Source organism: Scyliorhinus canicula, chromosome 6 (genome assembly GCF_902713615.1).
Source record: "Scyliorhinus canicula chromosome 6, sScyCan1.1, whole genome shotgun sequence".
Taxonomy (NCBI): domain Eukaryota; kingdom Metazoa; phylum Chordata; class Chondrichthyes; order Carcharhiniformes; family Scyliorhinidae; genus Scyliorhinus; species Scyliorhinus canicula.
This window is the reverse complement of record NC_052151.1, coordinates 127,533,075-127,559,013: the sequence shown is the minus strand read 5'-3', so window position 1 is coordinate 127,559,013 and position 25,939 is coordinate 127,533,075. Positions and strand designations below refer to the sequence as shown.

Genomic DNA, 25,939 nt, shown 5'->3' with positions numbered 1-25,939 from the left:
GCACACAGGGTGGCTCCTGTGTGGAGGTGTTGGTTTTGGAACTTTCTGCCCATTTGATGGATGATTTGGGTGACAAATTGTGAGGAGAGAGGAGGGTGGTGGATTCTCCCCCAGTGTGGAATGAAGATGGGATACCAGACCCAGAAAAAGTTGGTGAAAGCAGGAGTTGGAGGAGCCTCCTGGCACAGCAGTATTGGGAAAGATGGTGGAGGGTGATGGGTCTTAGTTGGTGGCCACATTGCCAATGGAGCAATATGAACTTCATAAAAGAAGAATTCCGACAACAAGGAAAGGAGTTGCAGGGAGATTGGTCAAGGGCAATTGAGGGTGCATAGCACCACTCCGCGGGTCTTTGGATCGAGTGGAGAAGCCTCTGAAGGCACAGGGTGCAACAAAAAAAGAAGTGGAACAGGTGGTTTTGGACTAGAATGACCTAATCGCACCCCTGGAGACAGAGATGTCGATGCTGGGGGACATGTGCAAGGTCCTGCAGGTGAGGGTAGATGACCAGGAAAAATCGGTCCAGGTGGCAGAATGTGCGCATCGTAGGTCCGTTGGAGGGGGTGGAGGGAACAAGTGCCACCAGCTATTGTTACGAGGATGTTTTGAGAAGTTGGTAGATGAGAAGGTATTTGAGAGAGCCCCTGAAGTAGGATCAGGTCCACCAGTCCTTGAGACAGAGGGAGGGGGGTGAAATGAAATGAAAATGAAAAATGAAATGAAATGAAAATCGCTTATTGTCACGAGTAGGCTTCAATGAAGTTACTGTGAAAAGCCCCTAGTCCGGGGAGGCTGGTATTTTGCACAAATTTTACGGCAAATAAAAGAAACTGAGGGCCAAGGCAACTCGGGACTGTAGCTGGAAGGGGAATCGGGTCTGGATGTACCAGACCAAAAGACGGGCGGGATTCAACAGGCCCAAAGCAGAGTAAGGTTCAGTTTGGGGTGTTGTACTCTGCCAAGTTGTGGGTAACATTCAAGGCCAAGAAACACTATTTTCAGACGCCAGAAGAGGCAAATGACTTTCTCTGAGACCACGGTTGGGGGGGGGGGATAGAGCTGGGACGTTTTGTATGGTTCACGATTTGTCAGGTGTATGTTCAATTGTATCTGTAATATGTTATGGATTTTTGTTTGTATATGTGATGTTGTTTTTGTGCGCTTCCTAGTGCTGATGGGATTTTGGTCTTTCCTGCCTTGGATACTTTGGTAGGATGGGTAGTTTTGGTAATGTGGGGAAGATGGTTGAATTCTGTATGTATAGGCCAGTGGAGAGTGTGATTGGGATGAAGAGGGGAGTAAATGGAGTAAGTACTGTGGGGGTGGGGGTGGAGGTGAGATCCTTTGTTTTGTCCTCCAGGTAGGAGCCGCCATGCTGGCAAGGTATGCTAGTAAACAGAAGTGGGGATGGGGGCTGCGATGGATGTTGTGTTCTGTTGTTTTGCTGTTGTAATGATGATTTATTGATGAACAAGTGGAAAAAATAATAATCAGAATATTCTACAAACTAGGTTACTCTGGAACTACCCAATGTGTGACTGTCCTGTTATACACCTTACTACTTACTGGAGAGTGTTACACATCACGTGACCAAGGTCTGACGCCGCCAACTGGTTAGAGGTCGCATTGCTAACTATGTACAATACTATTCACAGGCATATCACCACATCCCCCTTCCTTTAGGGATTTTAACATATATATACAGAAACATTATTTGTAATATACTGAAACATTATTTGTATGATCGTTTAACACATGTGGCATATGTATATACAGATTTAACTGGGCTTCAACTGGCATGATATACCTGTTAACTGTGTCCCTTGTGCACAGCTCATTGTGCATCTCTGATGGGCTCACCCCGCTGATCGTCTGGGATCTTGTCAGCTTTCTGGAAGACTGGTTTCCGTGCTTGTCTTTTGTGCCTTAGCCTGTTAGTGCGATGCGTCCTAAAGACCGGTATCCTTGTTGACCATGCCTGCATCTTCAGCTTTTGAGTCACCGGTTTCTTTTGTTTCTTAATGCAAAACGTTTTGCTGCTGCGTTGTTGTGTGCCCTTTGGCCTGTTGGCCACATTGCCAATGTTTTCTTGTTCAGCATCCTGAGTGTCGGCTAAATTGCCACTGTCTTCTTACTTTGTGTCATCAGTGGAACTCACTATATCCCCCACTCTCCTTCTCTTCCTCTTTTTTTTCTGAGAGTGATTTTGTAACTGATTTTGTGACTACTCTTTTTCCACTTGGCTCTGGCAGCACCTGTCTTTCCACTGGCCTGCGTCATTGAAGCAGTAGTTTGTGGATCATCTGCAGAGACGTCTCATGTTGCCGTGCTTCTGAGGAACTGTGCGATGGTGGTCAAGCCTGAACAGCTGGCTGCAGAGCCTCACCCTCTGGTATCTGGGTTGTATTGCACTCTTGTGTTTGGGTTGGACTGCACCCTGGTGTCTGGGTTCGATTTGCATCCCCAGCGTTGGGTGCTGTCCCTACATCTTGTGCTTGAACCCCACATCTTGTGCTTGAACCCCACATCTTGTGCTTGAACCCCAAGTGATGACTCCTCGTGACTCGAAATTACAAGTCGTCTTTTCCAGAGAGACCAGGCAATGACTCATCCTCGTCTTGTGATATTATAAACGTATTATCCATCGTCGTGGAACTGCATATAGATACAGCCACATCTAGTAACATGGTATCAATATCGAATGTTGTTGTGGCGCGGCATACAGATATAGCCAGTGGCTCATGCAATGATTCCCCGTGCCTCTGGAGCCAGTTTCTCCAGAATGGATACTATATCTTCCGTTATTAGTTTATTTGCAGCTGAATCGTTTTCCTCCGAGGTATCTGCTACTGCAATCTCACTTTCCATCTCTACGTGTGCCATCTCAGAGCTTTCGCACTTCTCTGTGTCCTAGGAGTCCCTTGTGATCACCACATCATTCCCGCCAAACCACCGGCTTAGGGCTTCACAGTCTCCCTCACTGAGTTTGCCATCTCTCCCACAATACAAACTCACTAGCGTTTCATAGTCGTCCTCCTCCAGCTCATCCTCCGAACCTTCACTTTCTTCATTGTCTTCATGGTCTTCGTAGATATCATCATGTTACTCATCACCGAAGTCAGTATCATCTGCAAAGACTTCTCCTGTAAAGTATGACATTGCACATGGAATTACGTGTTCATGCATGAGGCTACCAACTTCAAAGTCAGCAGCAAGACTTGCTGCAAAACTTTTATTTAACATTCCATGCTGCGGAGCTTCTAGATGAATGAAGAAATTAAAGAAGGAGACATTTGGTGGTTTTCGTAACTGTTTTGCGAGTGTTCCAACCTTTATGCTTCGGTTTAATTTTAATGGTTTTCAATGTGACATTTTTTTCCTTTCTTCCAGTCGGTCTGGCACCTTGTGCATCCAATGATTTCACAGAATGAGAATTCACGCTGGTATTCCACTAGTACGCTGGTACGTGATTACCTCATTTGTAAACTGCTCATTTGGCTGAAACTTAAATTCTAGAGTGAAGCTCATTGGCTGTTCACGTCAAAAAAGATTCCAAAAAAGATAAGACTCCACTGGAGTGTGGGTCATATAGGCCCATTTTGTTGCTAAATACGGAGGTAAAGATTCTGGCCAAGTTACTGGCAAGGCGATTGGAGGGGTGTGTGCCGGAGGTAGTATCAGGAGATTTGATGGGGTTTGTGAAGGGGCGGCAGCTGTCTAGTAACATTAGGAGGTTAGTAGGGTACCCGAGGTAATAGTGTGAATGGATGCGGAGTAGCCCTTTGAGCGAGTGGATCGGTGACATTTGTTTAGACTCTGAGGAAATTTGGGTTCGGGCTGAAGTTCGCGACATGGGTATAGTTACTTTATGCATCCCACATGGTGAGTGTGCGAGGGATGGATTCAGGTTACATAGGAGAACGAGGCAGGGGTGCCCTTTGTTGTCATTATTGTTTGCGCTGGCCATAGAGCCTTTGGCGATTGCACTCTGCGTTTCGGAGGAGTGGCATGGGAGTGTGTGTGTGTGTATGGGGGGGGGGGGGGGGGGGTCAAAGAGCATAAGGTGTTCTTGTATATCAACGACCTACTGCTATATGTGGTGGGCTCGTTGGAGAGCATGGGCAGAGTTATGGACCTGCTAGGTAGATATTGAATGTGGGAAAGAGTGAGGTCTTCCTGGTAAATCATTTGGGAAGGAGTACAAATCTTGGGGCTTTGCCATTTAGGGCTACTAAGGTTAGGTTCTGGTATTTGGGGATTCAGGTTGTACATGATTGTGTAATGATGCACAGATGGAACTTAACAGGACTGGTGGAGGTGGTTAAGGGGGATTTGAAGAGATGGGACACTTTGCCTTTGTCATTGGCAGGGAGGGAAGCCATAAAGATGGACGTGTTGCTTGGGTTTTTGTTTATCTTCCAGTCTCACTAAGGCCTTTTTCCGGAAGTTGGATGGACTGATCTCCGAGTTTGTTTGGGCAAGCAAGACACCGAGGGTCGGTAGGGCTTTTTGCAGAGGTAGAGGCCATTGTTAGCACTCCCAAATCTGATGCACTTGACAAAGAATGTGGAGAAGGTGAGACAATGGTGTGCAGAAGGGGGGTCGGAATGGGTGCGGGTGGAGGAGGACTCCTGTAAGGGGTTGAGTTTAAGGGCTATGGTAATGGCGCTATTCCTATTTGCCCCGGGGAAATACACTAATGATGAAGATCTGGAATCAGCTACGGAAGCACTTTAAGTTGTGGCAGGCATCAATACTGGCCCCGCCGTGCAGGAATCATAGGATTGTGCCCTGACGGATGAATGTGATGTATGAAAGGTGGTGGAGGGCAGGGGTAGGGTGAGTGAGGGACCTATTTCTATGTTACAATGTTACAAACTATGTGTAACTATTGTGGTTGCAGGTGGTTTTTGTAACCTAACCTTGTTTGAGTTCAGAATAAAATTATAACTTTTAAAAATCAAAATGATCTTTTTTGGAATGAGTTGTGTTAATCAGGCCTAGCCAGCAAAGCCCACGTCCTTTTAATAAGTAAAAAAAAAAGTTACTAATTGCCTTAAGAGTATTCTTGGCTTCATATTTGATCATAAATCAAATGTACATTCGGAAAATGTGCAAAAGTAGTCACCATTTGGAGCATTACCATCAACTAGACAACACTGAAATGAGACTCAGCTGCCTCTGCCATCAGCAAGTCACCTTGACAACTTTCAGCACTTCTGTATTTACTGCGGTTTCCCCACTCTCCTCTGTTCTCTCACTGTTTGTCTGGGATTCATCTAGCAATCTTAAATCAATCTCTAATTAGTTTTTTTTTAAAACAGGTTCCAAAAGCTTGCTCTTTAAAGACCAATCAGGAGGATTAAACTTGTGGATTGAACTGGAAATGTAGTTACAAACTGTCACACAGGGAACAAGGTGCAGAAGTCTTTAAATCCACATCAGCTTAATGGACAGTCAGTACACCAAGCTTAACAAGGTCAAACAAATAACCTACATCAAGTTTGAAAACATAACATTGCTTAAGTTTACATTTTTCAAGAAGTTGGTAGTTTTGATAACTTGCTTTCTTCAGCACACTTTAAAACATGCAACCCTTCCAGAAGTGCCATTTATTTACCTCTTTGTCTCTTCGCATCTGCATTTTTCTTTCCCATATCAAAAGGTTACTATTCATTAGCTCATGACGTTCCAACTGAAAGGCTTTCTGTCAAACACAGCAAAATAAAAAGAGATAAATAAACCAGTGTCAAACAAATTTTAAATTTGAATTTAAATGTGTATGATCCACCACCATGGTTCCTGAAATCATTGCATGATCAATTGGATCTCTACAATAAATTATCAAAAATGGCTAACAGATTTTGTATCTCTGTGGTCATGACCGATACAGTTCGAAGTTCAGACAATTTTCAAATGTGCACCTTTTCAGTGCACGGTCACCCAGTCATGATCTGGAGTGAGACTTTGTTGCATTTTCTAATTCTTCCTAGTCCAATGGTGCTCTAACAAAATGTGGTGAATGTAATTCACGCTGTATTGTATTGTATAGTATTATGTCTTTGTGGGCTCTGTCTGTGAGCCGTTGCGCAGCTCTGCCCATAGGGGGAAATGAGGGGCTTGTACAGGGCTCTACCCTTGGCTCCGCCCATGGCTCCACCCATGGCCCCTCCCACTGCTGGAAGTATAAAGTGCTGCAGCCGTGTGAGCCTGCCCTCAGTTCTTCTGGTCGCAGGCAGGCTCAGTTGTAAGACTATTAAAACCACAGTTTACTTCCAATCGTGTTCCGAGTGAATTGATGGTCTCATCAATTTAATAGTCTTAGAAAACTTGAAGAAAACTACTATGGAATCAGCCCTCAAACCTGATCGACTAGAACTCAACCCGCAGGCTGCAGAGGCGAAGGAAAACTTCCTACACTGGCTTCGGTGTTTCAAGGCCTACCTGGCTGAATCGCGCACCTCCGAGACTACAGAGGTGCAGAAACTCAGCCGACTGCACGCTCAGGTGAGCCATCGCATCTCTACGCAATTCAATTGTACCACCTCCTATACTGAGGCCCTTGCTATGCTCGACTGATTGTACGTGCGGCCGATAAACGAGGTCTACATGCGGCACATTTTCACTACCCGCCGCCAGCGCCCTGCAGAGTCGCTATAGTACTTCCTGCGCGACTTAAAAGCCCTTGCTCGGGACTGTAACCTTCAGGCTGTAACGGCCTCCCAGCATATGGAACTCGCTGTCCGCGATGTTTACGTTGTGGGGCTCCGGTCTAACTATGTGCACCAGCGACTACTCGAGAAAGGGGCCCAGAACTTGGAGGACACGATAGAGCTAGCAACTACTATGGAGGTCGCGTTCCCGAAGTCTAAACTCATTCCCCATGGACCAAGCGACCCCATCGTGGACCCCCGACCAGCAACTGCCCCAGGCCTGCGCCGCACGACCACTCACTCACTATGGAGCGCCAGCATGCCATTTTTGTCGCCAACCCCAACATCCACGGCAGCACTGCCTGGCCCGCAACACGACCTGCAGCAGCTGCGGTCGTAAAGGAATTATGCCAGAGTATGCCTGATGAAATCGAAACTCTCTAACTCCCCCGCACTCCAGAGCACTCGCCCCCCAACTCGCAGGCTCACAGACCCCGTAATGTTGCAGCGTGTCTGCCAACTCCGCCTCCGCCCGACATGTGCGACTCATGGGGGCCGCCATCTTGGCAATCCTCCCCACGCGGCCGGCCATCTGCGAGTCATAGGAGCCGCCATCTTGGACGGCATCTTCCTCGCCACGTGCGATCCACGGGGTGGCCATCTTGGACGCCATCTTCATCACCCGCCACGTGCAATCAACGGGGGCCGTCATCTTGGCCATCAACGAAGTTCACCTCGACGACTACGACCTCAGTGGACAGTCATCACGGGGCCACTCCAGCACTGCTAATCGAGCCACCGACTACCCGCAACTCAACGCAGTCACGTTGGACCAGTCGCGTCTGAAGCACCTCCAGAGCTCGATGATGTCCGTTCAAATCAACGGGTACAGGACACCGTGCCTCTTCGACTCCTGGAGCACCAAGAGCTTCGTACATCCTGACCTGGTAAGACGCTGTTCGCTCCCTATCTTCCCTGCACGGCAAACTATCTCCCTCGCCTCAGGCTCGCATCCTGTCCACATACTAGGGCGCACCGTCGCAACCCTAACGATTCAGGGCGCCAGCTACTCTAATTTCCAGCTGTACGTACTCCCCGAACTCTGCGCCCCACTCTTACTCAGGCTCGATTTCCAATGTAATCTCAAGAGTCTCACACTCAGCTTCGGCGGACCCCTACCTCCACTCACTATATGCTGCTTAGCGCCTCTGAAAATCGACCCCCCTCCACTCTTCGCTAACCTAACGGCTAACTGTAAACCAGTAGCCACTCGCAGCAGGCGTTACAGCCTGCAGGATAGAGTATTCATCAGAGCCGAAGTCCAACGGCTCCTATGTGAGGGAGTCATAGAGGCCAGTAACAGCCCCTGGAGAGCTCAGGTGGTGGTCGTCAGGACCGGGGAAAAGTTCCGTATGGTGGTTGATTACAGCCAAACCATTAACCGGTTCACGCAGCTCGATGCGTACCCCCTCCCCAGAATTGCAGACATGGTCAACCAGATTGCCCAGTACCGCATATTCTCCACGGTGGATCTGAAGTCTGCTTACCACCAGCTCCCAATCCGCCCGGAGGACCGCCACTACACGGCGTTCGAGGCAGATGGCCGCATCTTCCATTTCCTCCGGGTCCCCTTTGGCGTCACAAATGGGGTCTCGGTGTTCCAACGAACAATGGACCGAATAGTGGACCAGTACGGGCTGCGGGCCACGTTTCAGTACTTGGACAATGTCACCATCTGCGGCCATGACCAGCAGGATGACGACGCCAACCTCCACCGATTTCTCCAAACTGCCCAGAAACTCAATCTCACCTACAATAAGGAGAAATGCGTTTTCCACATTACCAGACTAGCCATCCTCGGCTATGTCGTGGAAAACGGAGTCCTGGGCCTCGACCCAGACCATATGCGCCCCCTCTTTCAACTCCCTCTCCCTCATTGTCCCAGGGCCCTCAAGAGGTGCCTGGGATTCATTTCTTATTACGCCCAGTGGGTCCCCCAGTATGCGGACAAAGCCCGCCCACTATTTAAGACCACAATCTTCCCACTGTCAGCAGACGCCCGCCAGGCCTTCAACTGCATCAAGGAGGACATCGCCAAAGCCGCCATGCGGGCGGTGGATGAATCCGTCCCCTTTCAGGTGGAGAGCGACGCCTCAGAGGTCGCTCTCACTGCCACTCTGAATCAGGCAGGGAGACCGGTAGCCTTTTTCTCCCGAACCCTCTCCGCTTCAGAACTTCAACACTCCTCAGTCGAAAAGGAAGCTCAAGCCATTGTGGAAGCCGTACGGCACTGGAGGCACTACCTCGCAGGTAGGAGGTTTACCCTCATCACCGACCAAAGATCGGTTGCCTTCATGTTCGACAACTCGCAAAGGGGCAAAATAAAAAACGATAAAATCTTGCGGTGGAGGATCGAACTCTCCACCCATAATTATGATATCACATATCGACTGGGGAAGCTCAATGAGCCCCCAGATGCCCTGTCCCGCGGCACGTGCGCCAGCGTGCAAGACGACCGCCTGAAAGCTATCCACGATGACTTCTGCCACCCGGGGGTTCACCCGGCCCGCCCACTACGTCAAAGCCCGAAATCTGCCTTTCTCCACCGAGGAGGTAAAAGCCATCACCACGGATTGCCCGATCTGCGAGGAGTGCAAACCGCACTTCTATAGACCAGACAAGGCCCACCTGGTAAAGGCTTCCCGGCCCTTTGAATGCTTGAGCATCGATTTTAAAGGGCCACTCCCCTCGACCAATCAAAATGTGTACTTCCTCAATGTCATAGACAAATTCTCCCGCTTCCCCTTTGCCATCCCATGCCCCAATATGACCTCCCACACAGTCATCAGAGCACTGCACAGTGTCTTCACCCTGTTCGGATTCCCCAGCTACGTACACAGCGACAGGGGTTCGTCCTTCATGAGCGACGAGCTGCGTCAGTACCTGCTCGACAAGGGCAGGTGGAGAGGGAGAACGCGACGGTCTGGAAGACCGTCCTTCTGACTGATCCACAGCTAACTGATCCACAGATGCTTACAAACCCCCATATTGGGTTTCAGCCTTATCTGCCATAGACAGGTTGGATATTTTAAATTGCAATCTATCACTTGATTAAACATCTAGTTAATTGGTGTTGCTCGAGAGAAAAATAATCTTTCTCAACAATTTGAATAGACCTCGACAATTTATTGAAATGGATTTTGCAGCAATCATGGAGTGAAGTTCAAAGAACATAAGAAATAAGAGCAGGACTAGACCTTAAACTAGACCTTAGACTAGAGCAGGCTCGAGGGGCCAGATGGCCTACTCCTGCTCCTAGTTCTTATGTTCTTAAACCTGTCAATCCTGTTCCGTCATTCAATACTATCATGACTGAATCTTCAACATTAACTCCAAATTCCTATCCTCTCCTCATCCCATGATTACCAAAACTCTTCTCAGTCTTAAATATATTCAATGATGGAGTGTTTGCACTTCCATTAGCTAATATTATTTGTCCGTACCTTATTTATTGATTTTAGTTCAGCATTCAATACAATGTAAATCACACCCCGTTACAAAGGTTGTTTACCTTGAACATAGATGGGGGCCTAATTCATTGGATATGGGATTTTCTTTCTGATCACCCTCAGCCTCATGTTTTTATGAATGGCTTTTTATCTGATGAACGTATTTTAAACTCAGGTAATCCTCAGGGCTGTGACCTGATACCGCTGTTATTTTCCATATATACCAACGAATCAAGGGAACTAATACTTATTTAAGTATGCAGATGATATGGCTTTGGTGGGATTGTTTTTAAAAGATGAAATGACAACTGAAGGAAATTACTTTTGCCACCCTTAAGGAATGGTGTTGATTGTGTGCTCTGCAGGTTAATCCAAAGAGCTATCTATATATAGCAATAGCCTGCAGATGTATGAACCTCTGCATCTTCATGATCAACCTGTAGATATCGTAGGGTTATGCAAATATCAGGGAATATATTTGAACCAGAAGCTAAACTTCACAGAGAATACTAACTGTATTTTTTAAAAGACAGCGTGTTTTTAATTAAAAAACTGAAACGCTTTGGAGTGAATCAAGATTTTTTAGAGAAGGTATACAAAGTTCTGGTAGAGAGTATTTTAACATTTAATGTGACAGTCTCTTATGGTAACTGTGGTGGCCCAAGGCATGCATTGGAGACTTCCAGTAGTAAACAAAGAAGTTTATCTAAAGGTAAAGGCAGTTCAATAACAGGTGCAGAAAGCAATACAATACGTCTTCACACTTCAGCACCTGTGCTATTGGCCCCAAGGAGGACATCGCCTTTTTTTTAGAAAAGTATTTTTATTAAGGTTTTGCAGAATTTTTCATACTGAAATAGTAGTAACCATAATAACAAAACAAACTAGAGTGAACATTAACATAGTGCAAAAAGAAAATATACAGTAACAATTAAATAGACATTACCCCACGCGACCCAGTCTTCTCACACCATCCCAATGAAGCACTCACACCCCCCCCCCCCCCCCCACCCCCCCACGGATTTCTGCTGCTGCTGACATTTTAATTTTCCCTGAGAAAGTCTACAAACGGCTGCCACCTCCGAGAGAACCCTAGCGTAGACCCTCTTAAGGAAAACTTTATTTCCTCGAGGCTGAGAAACCCAACCATGTCGGTAACCCAAGTCTCTACACTCGGGGGCTTTGAGTCACTCCACATTAATAAAATCCTTCTCCGGGCTACTAGGGAGGCAAAGGCCAAGACGTCGGCCTCTTTCGCCCCCTGAACTCCCGGGTCTTCTGACACTCCAAAGATCGCTATCTCTGGACTCGGTACCACCCGTGTGTTAAGCACCTTGGACATTGCCCTCGTGAACCATTGCCAGAACACTCTAAGCTCCGGGCATGCCCAAAACATGTGGACATGGTTTGCAGGGCTGCCCTTGCACCTCATACAACTGTCTTCTACCCCAAAAAACGTGCTCGTTCTCGCTGCCGTCATGTGTGCCCGGTGGACCACCTTAAATTGAATTAGATTGAGCCTGGCACATGATGAGGAGGAATTAACCCTGCCCAGGACCTCTACCGACAGACCTGCTTCCAACTCCTCACCTAGCTCCTCCTCCCACTTGCCCTTGTGCTCCTCCACCGGGGTTTCCTCCGCCTCCTGTAGTTCCTGGTAGATATCCGACACCCTCCCCTCCCCCACCCAGGTGCCGGAGACCACCCTGTCCTGTATCCTCAGTGGTGGCAGCTTCAGAAAGGCCACTACCTGTTTTTTCAGGAAGGCTCGTACTTGCAGATATTTAAAGGCATTTCCTGGCAGCAGATTAAATTTGTCCTCTAGCGCCTTCAAACTGGGAAAGCCTCCATCTATGAACTGATCTCCCATCCTTCTGATGCCTGCCCTCTGCCAGCTCTGGAACCCACCATCCATCCTACCCGGGACAAACCTGTGGTTGTTGCATATCGGGGTCCAGACCGACGCTCCCTCCACCCTCTTGTACCTCTTCCACTGTCCCCAGATCCGCAGTGTCTCCATCACCACTGGACTTGTGGAGTAATGGGTCGGCGAGAGCGGCAAAGGAGCCGTTATCAAAGCTCCCAGACTAGTACCTTTACATGACGCCGCCTCCAGCTGCTCCCACCCAACACCCCCCCCCCCCCCCCCCCGCTCTCCAACAGCGATCTCCTTACTCGCCGGGTCTTATTCGCCCACACAAAGCCCGTAATGATCCTACTCACCCGCTTGAAAAAGGCCTTAGGGATGAAGATGGGGAGGCACTGAAAGACAAACAAAAATCTGGGGAGGACAGTCATTTTCACGGTCAGCACCCTCCCTGCCAGTGACAGCGGGAGCATCCCGCTGTCCATCCCTGAGGGCATTTTAAGAGTCAACCACATTGCTGTGGATCTGGAGGCACATGTCGGTCAAACCAGGTAAGGACGGCAGATTTCCTTCCCTAAAGGACAGTAGTGAACCAGATGGGTTTTTACGACAATCGACATGGTTTCATGGTCATCATTACACTTTTAATTCCAGATTTTTATTGAATTCAAATTTCACCATCTGCCTTCAGAGCTTTTCTCCACTAACTTCAGTTATGTTGTGGACTGTTGGTGCTGTTTTTTTTTTTGCATTGGCAAGATTTGCCTCACGTGCAATATGCTTGAATATGCCCCTTCGGTTGCAATGGATGTACACAAACTTCTTAACATGGTACGTCTCCTGGAGTGATCACCCTGAAACAACAGCAGTCGACCTCGGATTCTGTTTGATGCCCCAATTCCTTGCCACTCCTTGGGTTCTGGGACCGGGCGGCTGTGTCTGGCTCTGAGCTGTGTCTGTTGATCCCACCATAGAGCTGGCCCAGTACCGCCCGACACTTGGTTAACTTTCGCTTCAGCCACACTTTGAAGCTCAGTGGTGCCATTTAGCGCACTCTGTCGCCTTAGCTATCTCAATCGCTTTTTTGAGTGAAATTGGGGTCGCCACCAGAAGTTTCTTCTGGATATTGAGGCTATGGTCCTACAAACAAGCTGGCCGTGCAATGTCACTAAGCACAGTCCCAAACTCTCAAGTACTCAGCAAGCTGTCGAAGCCTGGCTATGAAGTCCCTCACTGCAGAGTTAAACTTATAACATTGGAAGATAATCAACGGTCATGCCTGTAATGTTCTGATGCACGATCAATTGCACAAAGACTTGAGTTGGGTACAACTGAGGCTTTATTGCTCTAAGATGTGTGGCCTCCCACAGCAGCTGGAGAAATGGCTGCAGCATGGGGACACACACATATTTATATTCCGCCTACTGGGCGGAGCCAGCAGGCAGGGACTACCAACGTACGTGTAGTACAGGTCCTACCATAAATCACCTAATAGAGGTGCAACAGATTCACCCCCTGTTAAAACTGAGTCCGGCGGGGGTGATGGAGAACTATATCCAACAAATGTATTTTTTTTTTACATTTACATTTACAATACTTGACAGAGAGAAGAAAAGAAATGTCTTTTGAAGTCCAGTTAGAGGTTAAACCGGTTCGGGGCCTTGATGTGCCGCTGGGAGCGACGTAGTAGTGGTGGCGATGCCGATGCTGGTCCGATGTCCGGAGCCTCCGGGAGCGTACCGAAATCCTCTTCATCCTCGGGCGTGGGCAGGGAGAGGACGGATGGTCCAGGGGGGGGTTGCTGCTGGTAGCGCCAGGGGAGGGGAGGGTGGTGCCGGGCCAGGGGTGTGTGTGTGTGTGTGTGTGTGTGACCTGCTGGTGCCAGGTCCCTGAGGGAGACAGTATCCTGGCGGCCGTCGGGGTACTCCAGTAGGTGCACTGGAGGTTTGCATGGAGCAATTGCACCCTTTCCACCAACGGGTCCGCCTTGTGGAGTCGGACATGCCTACGGAGCAGGACGGGTCCTGGAGCTGCGAGCCAAGTCACCCCGGATGTGGACTTCCTGGGGAAGGCAAAAAGACGTGCATAGGGTGTGTTGTTAGTGGTGGTGCACAGTAGTGACCAAATGGAGCGTAGTGCATCAGGGAGGACCTCCTGCCAGCGGGAGGCCGGGGAGTTCTTGGACCGTAGGGCCAGTTGGACGGCCCTCCATACCGTCCCATTCTCCATCTCTACCTGTCCGTTTCCCCGGGGGTTGTAGCTTGTCGTTCTGCTGGAGGCGATATCCATGCTGAGCAGGAACTGACGCAGCTCATCATTCATGAAGGAGGATCCCCAGTCACTGTGGATGTAGGCGGGGAAACTGAACAGAGCAAAGATTATGTTGAGCGCTTTGATGACGGTGGCAGACGTCATATCGGGGCATGGCATGGCGAAGGGGAATCTGGAGTACTCATCGACCACAATGAGAAAATACGTGTTACGGTCGGTGGAGGGGAGGGGCCCTTTGAAATCCACACTGAGGCACTCAAAGGGACGGGAGGCCTTCACCAGGCACGCCCGGTCTGGCCGGTAGAAGTGCAGCTTGCACTCCGCACAGACCTGGCAGTCCCTGGTGATTGCCCGTACTTCCTCGACAGAGTAGGGCAGATTTGCACGCACTTCTCCTTGTTGTAGGTGAGGTTTAGGAGAGTGGCGGTGTGGAGAAATTTGGCAAGGTTTGTTTTATGGTCCTGCTGATCATGGCCGCAGATGGTGACGTTGTCTAGGTACGGAAAAGTGTACCGGTCGACCATTCGGTCCATCTCCTGTTGGAAGACCGAGACCCCGTTGGTGACGCCGAAGGGAACCCTGTGGAAGTAATAGAGACGGCCGTCTGCCTCGAACGCAGTGTATGGACAGTCCGATTTACGAATGGGGAGCTGGTGGTAGGCAGATTTGAGGTCTACCGTTGAGAAGACCCGGCACTGTGCAATCTGATTGACCATATGAGATATGCGTGGGAGGGGGTACGCGTCGAGCTGCGTGTACCGATTGATGGTCTGGCTGTAGTCCACGACCATTCTGTTTTTCTCCCCAGTTTTAACTACTACCACTTGGGCTCTCCAGGGGCTGTTGCTGGCCTCGATGATGCCTTCCCGAAGCAGCCGCTGGACCTCGGACCTGATGAAGGTCCTGTCCTGGGTGCTGTACCGTCCACTCCTGGTGGCGACAGGTTTGCAATCTGAGGTTAGATTTGCGAAGAGGGAAGGCGGATCGACCTTTAGCGTCGCGAGGCCGCACACAGTGAGGGATGGTAGAGGCCCGCCGAATTTCAGGGTTAAGCTCTGGAGGTTGCACTGGAAGTCCAGGCCGAGTAGTGGGGCAGAGCAGAGGTTAGAGAGGACGTAGAGGCGGAGGCTGCTGAATTCTATGTCCTGGACCGTGAGTGTGACTGTACAGTACCCCTGGATCGCCACGGAATGGGATCCGGAAGCCAGGGAGATTTTTTGGGTGGCAGGGTGTACCGCGAGGGAGCAGCGCCTTATCGTATCCGGGTGGATGAAGCTTTCGATGCTCCCGGAGTCCAGCATGCAAGAGGTCATGTGTCCGTTGATTTTAACGCTGGTCAATGCAGTGGCCAGGTTGTGCGGACGAGACTGGTCGATGGTCAGAGGTGAGTCGTAGTCGATCGACGCTAGTGTCGGATGATGGAGAGGCCGGGGGGCACAGGTACTGGAACTTGGCGGTGCCCATGTGCCGTGGGGGAGACAAGATGGCGGCGCCTTAAGATCTTGAGGAAGACAAAATGGCGGCGCCCATGGGCGCACGTGGTGGGGGTTGAACAAGATGGCGGCACCCATGGGCTGCACGTGTTGCTCGGAGGGGAAGATGGCAGCGCCCACTGGCTGCGCTTGGTCGGAGGGGGAGAAGATGGCGGTGCCCACTGGCCGCACGTGGTCTGAGGGGGAGAAGATGGCGGTGTCCACTGGCCACGCGTGGTCCGGGGAGGTGACGATGACGGCGCCCATTGTCCGTAAACGAGGGCATGGGGGCGATAGCGGCAACTGCGCAAGATTTACAAAGGGCAGCGCGGGCTGGGCAGCATTGGCACGGGTGTTTCTGCTGGCCGCAAAAGTAACATCGGGGACCCCCGTTCGCTGGCTGGCGTGTGGCGCAGGCGTATTGGCTGCGTAAGGCCCCTGCTGGGGCGGCCGTCTGTGGGGTCCACGCTGCGTAGAAAGGGTGGGCCGCACGGCTGGGGGTGTAGGCCTAAACATTGCACGAGGCAACCGTCATAGATAGCGCTAGTTTCTTTGTCTCTGCTAGGTCGAGCGTGGCCACTTCTAACAGTCGCTGGCGTATGAGGTGCGACCCAATCCCCGTAACAAATGCGTCCCGCATGAGGAGGTTTGAATGTTCGGTGGCCGTAACGGCCTGACAGTCACAGTCCTGGACGAGTGGGATTAGGGCCCGCCAGAAGTCTTCTATGGACTCATCAGGGAGTTGAGAGCGAGTGGCGAGTACGTGCCTGCCGAAGAGCGTGTTCGTCTTCTGAGCGTAATTCTCTTTGAGAAGCGTCATAGCTTCGGTGTAGTTCGGCGCGTCCTGGATTAGTGGAAAGATGCTGGAGCTCAACCTTGAGTACAGGATCTGTATCTTCTGAGCCTCCGAGACAGGGCTGGGCGCCGAGTTGATGTACGTCTCGAAACAAGCTAGCCCAGGGGTGGGCAAACTACGGCCCGCGGGCCGCATGCGGCCCGCCAAAGGTATTTCTGCGGCCCGCCAAGTCATTAAAAAAAGAAAAAAAAATTATTTTTTTTTTAATTTTTTTTTTTATTTTTTTTTATTTTTTTTAAGGTTAATGGAGGCGGGCTGTTGGGTTACTTACTGGTATAGGGTGGATACATTGACTTGAGTAGGGTGATCATTGCTCGGCACAACGTCGAGGGCCGAAGGGCCTGTTCTGTGCTGTACTGTTCTATGTTCTATATGAGGCGCCCAGAATCATAACCGGGTGAAGTAATTATTTTACTTAATATACTATGCGGCCCTTTGTGAATTGTGAATTTTTGAATGTGGCCCTTGCACGGAAAAGTTTGCCCACCCCTGAGCTAGCCAGTGTTAAAAGTCCTTTTTCTGGCGTCGCTTGAATGCGGATCCAGCTGCAGGCGATCCGGTTTGATACGGAGGTCCATCTTTTGAAATGATGCACAATCAATTGCACAAAGACTTGAGTTGGGTACAACTGAGGCTTTATTGCTGTAAGATGTGTGGCCTCCCACAGCAGCTGGCGAAATGGTTGAAGCATGGGGACACACACATATTTATACTCCGCTACTGGGTGAAGCCAGCAGGCAGGGACTACCAACGTACCTGTAGTACAGGTCCTACCAAACATCACCTAATATGGGTGCAACAGTGGTTTACCACATGTTCTTTATCCAATTTCACAATCCAGTCAAAGGTCTTCAACTGGGGTGCCTCTGGGGACTTATGGTTCCTAATCAGATTATACATTTAAGGCCCACAAACTGTCATAAGTATCACCTCCTACTTGTCCTCACCTGTGATCTCGTTCACAGTAAAGAAGAACCAGAGCCATCCGGTGTACTGACTCCATGACTCAACCCCTGGTCAAAAGGATCTAGTTTCCCAATGATAGGCATTTTCACTCAAAGTTAAAATAATTTCAACTCTTGCTGGAGCTTCTCTACTTTCTCAACTTCTCCTTCCTTTCCCCCTTGATTCACGACAACTGTCAGCTGCGATCAAAAACTTTTATCTCATCACCAATGTGGTGGCTCGAGACATACACTGGAGGTTTCCAGTAGTTAACAAAGGGGTTGATTGATGAAAGGCAATGGCAGTCAAGTTACAGGCACAGAACACTACACAACAGATCCTTACACTTCAGCTCCCTGGTCCACACTGCTCAGGGTCCTGCTCCCAGGGCCCCGTGTAAAACCCCCATAGGCCAGTGTTCACGTGTGTAGCCACCTGGGGTGGCCACTGCCCAACACAAAATGGAAGATGACAAAGAATGCAGGGAAAATGGACATGTTGCAAAAGCAAGCAGCTTGCAAAAGCGCTTGTGTATTCTGACTGCTGCAGAAACCAGACAGCACTGTGAAAAGAACAAGTTAGCATACTAATAAGGCAATACCCGGTGATTCCCAGGTACAATGGAAACAAGTTAACTCAAATCGCTACATTGAATAGAAGGCCAGACTTCTCGGCGCCAAGAGAAGTCCAAAACAATAAGCCCCAAGAACCGCCCAGTGATCGAAGAACAGCCCCGTTATTGGGGAAATTCAAATCAATCGATTGGGAAGAGACCCAATCGATTGCGAGTGTATAGAGGGTCCGCCCAGGTGGGCGCGAGACCCTGGGGGAGGTATAAGACAGAGACCCCGACCCCAGCTCTCTCTCTTAGCCAGCCTCTCCTTGACCAGCTCTCTTAGCCGGCCCTCCCAGCAGAACATCTTAGCAGCTCTCGAAGAACCTTGAGAAGGAGAGGCCTGGCCAGCAGCCGCCATCAAGTAAGTGTCATACAACGCACGCTACGAGAGTAGACACTCCTGACCCCTTTAGTCCACAACTACTGGAAACCTGCGGACCCAATGCAGAGCAAGAGACCATTGATCCCTGATCCGGCAGTTCCCTTATCCAGATAAGTATTTGGCCTGTTAGTGGTAGGATTAGCCTAGTCTTGTAGTTTTATATGCACAATTAGTAGATAACTATTATAATAAACGTGTCTTGTTTGAACTTACTAACTGGTGTATGGAGGTATTGGTCTGAACTTGAACTTGAAACTTGTGGCGGTATCTTAACGATACCTGGCGACTCTAGAGCTAAGGAACGAAACAGAGCCAAATTGAGTATAAAGCACACTCACCAAGAAAGAGCAACACGTGCTCCCATGTCATTGATTCAGAGCTGGTCACATAGTCCTTGGCGGGCCAGCCCCCTAAAGGAGCTATGCGAGGTAAAGGTAAGAATTGTCAATACTGTAGGTAAAATCACTAATAGACAGCAGACACAGTTTGATCATTTACTGAATAACTCAGTTAAGAGGGCCATCATCGGTGATCGCTCTCATTCTTTCTGTAACTAGTAGAGTGGACAATGAAGACCCGGTGCATGTGGTTTATTGAGACTTTCAGAAGGCTTTCGAAAAGGTCTCAGATAGGAAATTACTATATAAAGTTAAGGCACATTGGATTGCAGGTAGTGTCTTCAGATGAATAGAAAGCTGGTTAGCAGACTGGAAGCAAAAAGTTTCCGACTGGCAAGCAGTGACTAGTGGCGTACCGCGGGGATCTGTGCAAGGACCCCAACTGTTCACATTATATATTAGTGATTTGGAGGAGGGAACTAAATGTAGTATTTGCAAATTTGCAGATGATACAAAGTTGGTTGGGAGGGTGAACTGCGAGGAAGATACAGAAAGTCTTCATCAGGATTTGGGAAGGTTGAGTGAGTGAGCATATGCATGGCAAATGCAATATAACAGGGATAATTTTTTTTAAATCTTTTTATTCTCCTCATTTTCAACATTTTCATCAAATAAACACTAAAAGACAAAACAAACAAAAACAAATACAATAACAATCCCCCAAACGAAAACAGCACCCCGCTCAAGAGACAGACCAAAACATTCACCCACACATTCCAGATAAAAAAATTAAGTCAATGTGTAAACAATGTAATCAAGAACAATAACCCCAACACCCCCTCCCCCCCCCCCACGCTAATGTTTAATGACAACCAATTCTCGAAAGTGCATAATAAACAATCCCCATGAATTGTTATACCCTTCCTTCATCCCCCTCAGCTCAAACTTCACCTTCTTAAGAGTCAGAAATTTAATTAGATCTCCACGCCAAGCCGAGGCACAGGGCAGAGAAGGTGACCTCCACCCCAACAGGACCTGCCTCCGGGCAATCAGCGAGACGAAGGCTAAAACATCTGCCCCCGCACTCGCCTGCAGCACGGGCCAGTCGTTAACCCCAAAAATGGCTTCTACAGGGCCTGATTCAAAGTTCACATGCACTAACCCCCCCCCCCCCCCCCCCCCCCCCCCCGGAGATGATAGTGAAAACCTCCCTCCAATACTTCTCCAGTTTCAGACAGGACCAAAAATATATACATGGTTTGCAGGGCTTCTCCCACAATGCTCACATACGTCCTCCACTTCCCAAGGGTTGGCCCATTCTCGCCCTCGTGAGGTGCGGCCTATACATGACCATCAGCTGCATCAGCCCCAACCTCGCTCATGAGGTTGAGGCGTTCACCCTCCGGAGCACCTCACACCACAAACCATCTTCCATAGCCTCTCCCAACTCTTCCTCCCACTTGGCTTTCATCCCCTCCATGGATTCCCCGTCCTCCTCCAAAATACTCCCGTAGATCGTCTACACCACCCCCTTCTCCATCACCCCTGCCGTCAATACCTTTTCCAATAAGAGGGGATTGGTGCTATCAGGAAGCTCTGAACCTCCTTCCCAGCAAAGTCTCAGAGCTTCAGATACATAAACCCTTCCCCCAGTCCATATTTCTCCCTCAACTCTTCCAACCTCACAAAACATTCCCCAGGAACAGCTCTTTTAATACCCTCAACCCCCTCTCCTCCCATCTCCAATGCCTTACCGCGCCAGGGACCCTGGTTCGATTCCGACCACAGGTGACTGTGTGGAGTTTGCACATTCTCTCCGTGTCTGCGTGGGTTTCCTGCGGGTGCTCTGGTTTCCTCCCAGTCCAAAGATGTGCAGGTTAGATGGATTGGCCATGCTAAATTGCCCCCAAGTGTCCAAAGATGAGTTAGGATTACAGAGATAGAGCATGTGTAGAGTGGACCTTTGAATGGTAGGTGCAGACTCAATGGGCCAAATGGCCTCCTTCTGCATTGTAGGGATTCTATGAATAGATTCCAACATTTTCCTGATAATTGGTGTCAGGCTAACTAACTTGTAACTTTCCTGTTTTCTCTCTCCCCGCACCCCCGCCCTCTTCTTGAATTGCGAAGTTGCATTTGCTAACTTCCAATGCATCACAGAATCAGAGTTTTTACAGTGTAGAAGGCACATTGAGTCTGCATTGGCTCACTGAAAGGGTTTCTACCTAATCCTACTCCCCTGCTTTATTCCCAGAACCATTGTTTCTTTTCAGATAGCAATCTAATTCCCTTTTGAATACCTCGAATGAACCTGCCTCCGCCACCCTTTCAGGAAGTTTATTCAAGACTCCAATTATGATTCTTCCAGAGTCTAGGGAATTTTGAATCCTTTGTTATGGCTGACCTTATGGCGTTCTTTACTACAAGGGCTACTACTCCTCCATTTCCATTTTACTGACCTTTTCAAAAGGCTGTGTACCCTGAATATCTAGTTTCCAACTTTGGTCATCTTGTAAACATGCCTTGATTTTGGTGATTAGTTAAAAAAAACTATTTATCTCTGTTTGTGCCACTTTGTCTAACTTATTGTGAATGCTTGGTGCATTCAGATAAAGAATCTTTTCATCTTTTTTGAAGACCATTATTTGTATAGACCTTGTTCACTGATGGACTATTATCATAAAACTCTCTTGTCCCTTCCTGGCCCATTCTGCTTGAAAAATCACTTCACTCTTATTTTGTCTTGACTTTTTTCTTTGAGTTTTAATCTGGACCCTAATTCTCTCAACATAATATTACTCCTTGTTTGACCTTTGTCACCGAATCCAAAATGGAACATGACAACTGGATCCTCTCCTTTCGCTCCCAAGTTCACCTGCAGTTGCAAAGAAATCTCCTTAACTTTGGCACCCACTAGATAACACAACCTTTGGAACCCCTGGTCTTGCTGCAGAGCACAGTACAGTAAACTCTGCGTTATCCAATGCTCTACCAACTGGAATTCTGTACCAATCAAAATTTCTGATGTCCCCTAAATGTCCTCACTTTGTCAATCAGAAGCAATTACAAAGTTATTCAGAACTTCTTCCTACATAGGGCACTATTTAGTACTTTAATTTATGTTTTAATATACTGTTGAAGATTAAATGTAAAAAGAATACTGTTCTTTGCTTCCTGACTACTTGCATATTAGTTCACGCTACAATTATTGTACTGTATTCCATGTTAGTGGTGGACCTATGCCACAATAGAGTACAAGTTGATAATCAAGAGCGGCTGTCCCTGATTGGGGAAATGTTAGGTCTTCACTACGAGACTATAAAAAGGTGTTGGGGGGGAATTGGAGAGTGTGTGTGGGGGATTGTTCTCACCAGCAGGATCTTCTGGTCCTGCCGACGGCTAACGCCCACCGTGGGTTTCCCGGTGACGTGGGGTGGATTCAATCGGAAATCTCACTGACCCCAGCAAGACTAGAAAATCCCACCACCGGCCAAAGGCAAGTCGCTTCCTGCCACCAAGAAACATGCTAAAGGGTATGCGGAAAATTGCCCCCAGTGACTTCAATCTACAGGCTTGGAAATAAACACAACTTAATGTGCAGACTGGCTTCAGACTCATTCTTTTCTCAACATACGATTACTGGATTAAAAATTTCATTAGTAAATGGAACTTTCAATTATTAGCATTATTGACTACCCAGCATCACCTGCTCCATGTGAATGCTGGATAATAAAGATTTTACTGCATTTATCCCCAGGACTACACAGTTCCTTTTCACTGCCTTACTCAAGAAAGTATCCACAACTCTCCTCCTTTCACAACGCGAGAAAAAAAGCAATATTGTACAAACAACTTGACAGGACTCTCAGTATGGTACGCCAATAAAACGTTTAGTCGCGGGGCTAAAAGTGACCAAAGACAAAAGATCTGAAAGTTAGTGGCTGAAGGCAGAAAAGGTCCATGTAATTGTGGTACTTTAATGATCAGTCATGAAATGCAAATACTTCTAGGTCATTTCAAATAGGCAGAAATTTTAGACTTAAATGGGTAAATACAATGTGACCCCATTTTAACTCACTGCCTCACTCAAGGAAGTGTCCACTGAGCTCTTCTCCTTTCTGATGCCCCACAATGTCTGCAACTCAGACTCCAGCTCTGAGCTAAGGTTGCTCACGTTGCAGAGCACAGATATGTTTTCTGAGACTACAATATAGTCTACAAACTCCCACATGTTGCAAAGCTTTTTCAACTGAACCAGGTCATATGAAAGAGAATAAAAACTGGCCTTACCTCTATCTGTATGATTTCCTCTCTATAGGATCTGGTTACGGTTTTTATTTGTTCTTCCATCCGTTCCAACAACAGGTCAATATCTTCAGCTGATTTCTTCAGGTCTTTCACATAGTGGTCATCATTCAACTTTAGCTCCTGCAAATACAAGTCAATATAATGAGTTATCTATATATAGAATGGGTGGCAGTGATTAGCACTTCTATCTCACAGTACTAGGGACTCGAGTTCAACTCTGGCTTTGAATGATTTTGTGAAGTTTGCCCATTCTCCCCATGTCAGCATGGGTTTCCTGGGTGCTCTGGGTTCCTCCCATACTCCAAAAATGTGCAGGTTAGGTGGGTTGGACATGATCAATGTGTGGGTTAAAGGGATCGGGGAGTGGGCCTAGATAGAGTGCTCTTTCGGAGGGTTGGTGCATGTTCAATAGGCCAAATGTGCACTGTGCACTGTAGGGATTCTATGAACGTGTAGGTTCTTTAACTGAGCTTGTCGTTTTTTCTAATCTTGCCTGCCAGAATAAAACAAGTGCCATGTTAACAGCTGCAAAACATAATAATAATAATCTTTATTAGTGTCACAAGTAGGCTTACATTACCATTGCAATGAAGTTAATGTGAAAATCCCCGAGTCGCCACACTCCAGCGCCTGTTTGGGTTCACTGAGGGAGAGTTCAGAATATCCAATTCACTGAACAAGCACGTCTTTCAGGACTTGTGGAAGGAAACTCACGCAGACGCAGGGAGAATGTTCAGACTCCGCACAGACAGCAATCAAGCCAGGAATCGAACTCGGGTTCCTGGCACTGTGACGGTACAGTGCTAGCCATTGCACTACCGTGCCACCCATACCATATGTTGCTTTAAAGATACACAACCTGAGAAAAAAAGCAACGTTGTACAAATAACTTGACAGGACTCTCAGTATGGTACGCCAATAAAAACGTTTAGTCTCAGGGCTAAAAGTGACCAAAGACAAAAAATCTGAAAGTTAGTGGCTGATGGCAGAAAAGGTCCATGTAATTGTGGTACTTTTATGATCAGTCATGAAATGCAAATACATCTAGGTCATTTCAAATAGGCAGAAATTTTGGACTTAAATGGGTAAATTTCCCTTTGCTTACTGTATGTGGACCAATGCATTTGTGTAAAATTACCAGTGTCCTCAGCTTTTCAGTATTCAGTGCAATTAGTCCATGTAATAATACAGGATGAAATCTATACGAACAACAAAATATGACCTCGCTGGCTTATGTACAGAAAAAGAGAAGCATTGCTTCACAAACTATTTTCCAATGTGACCCCATTTTAACTCACCACCGTCTTCTTAAGGGCAGTTAGAGGTGGGCAACAAAGGCTGGCCTTGCCTGTAATGCCCACATCCCATGAATAGTATATATTAAAATTAAGCTGGCACCAGATGCCAGCAAAAATAAAACAGCAATAAGACAGCATCATAACATTCAGTATATAATTAAAGTCCATCAACACATAATATATAATAAAAAGATGATATCCATGTTTTAAAGTATTTTGTGAAAATGTAATTTATATACTTACTGTAGGCTTCAGCCAAGATCTCCATATTTCCTGGTGCCAGAAAGGCCAGTGAAACTCTTCCCCCTACCACCCATCTTTTCAAAAACCACCTGCACACACACTCCTGCACACAGGCGCACGCACGCACGCACACACAAATACAGCTCCCCTCTCTCCGCACACTCAATCAGCATTTCCATCCCTCCCCACACATCGCAATCACTCAGCCCTTCCCTCTTTCCCCATACATCCTCACACATTCTTCCACGCATTTTCTCTTCCTTCTCCAACTCTCCTCCCGAACTGGATTTCACCACCTTGCCTGGATTCAGCTCCTCATCCCTTCCATTGTGCTTGTTTTCAAGGGTCACGTGCATCTTTACGATGGCTTGGGCCTCCTTTTCGACGGAGTGCCAAATTTCGGAGGCATGGAGGGTGCGGGAAAAGAATGCCACGGGCCTGCCTGCCTGCTTGAGGGTGGCGGCCAGAGCGACGTCTGATGCATCGCTCTCGACTTGGAAGGAGAGCGTCTCGTTGACCACGTGTATCGCGGCCTTGGCGATGTCGGCCTTGATACTGTTGAAGGCCTGGTGAGCCTCGGCCATCAATGGGAAAACGGTGGATTGAATGAGTGGGCGGGCCTTGTCCGCATAGTTTGGGACCCACTGGGCGTAATACGAAAAGAACCCCAGGAATCGTTTGAGGGCCTTGGGGCAGTGGGAGAGGGGGAGTTCCATGAGGGGGCGCATGCGATCGGGGTCGGGCCCTAGAACTCCGTTCTGAACCACATAGCTGAGTATGGCTAATCGGTTCATGCTGAACACACACTTCTCCTTGTTGTAAGTGAGGTTGAGGAGAGTGGCGGTGTGGAGAAATTTGGAAAGGTTAGCATCGTGGTCCTGCTGGTTGTGGCTGCAGATGGTGACGTTGTCCAGGTACGGGAAAGTGGCCCGCAGTCCGTACCAGTCAACCATTCGGTCCATCTCCTGTTGGAAGACCGAGACCCCGTTGGTGACACCGAAGGGAACCCGAAGGAAATGGTAAAGGCAGCCGTCTGCTTCGAACGCAGTGTATGAACGGTCCGCCTTACGGATGGGGAGCTGGTGGTAGGCAGATTTCAGATCCACTGTCGAGAAGACCCGGTATTGTGCAATCTGATTGACAATATCAGATATGCGTGGGAGGGGATACGCGTCAAGCTG

General features: G+C 48.3%; 1 protein-coding gene across 1 annotated transcript in view; it reads right to left on the bottom strand.

Moving 5' to 3' along the window:
- The window catches only part of drc1 (dynein regulatory complex subunit 1 homolog (Chlamydomonas)), a 133,686-nt gene that overhangs the window by 59,570 nt on the left and 48,177 nt on the right, over window positions 1-25,939 (bottom strand). Inside the window, exons 5-6 of the mRNA XM_038800120.1 lie at window positions 23,200-23,337; window positions 5,621-5,707 (exon numbers count right to left, since the gene is read on the bottom strand). Coding sequence (XP_038656048.1) covers window positions 5,621-5,707; window positions 23,200-23,337 — 225 coding nt within the window. The remainder of the gene's footprint in view (window positions 1-5,620; window positions 5,708-23,199; window positions 23,338-25,939) is intronic.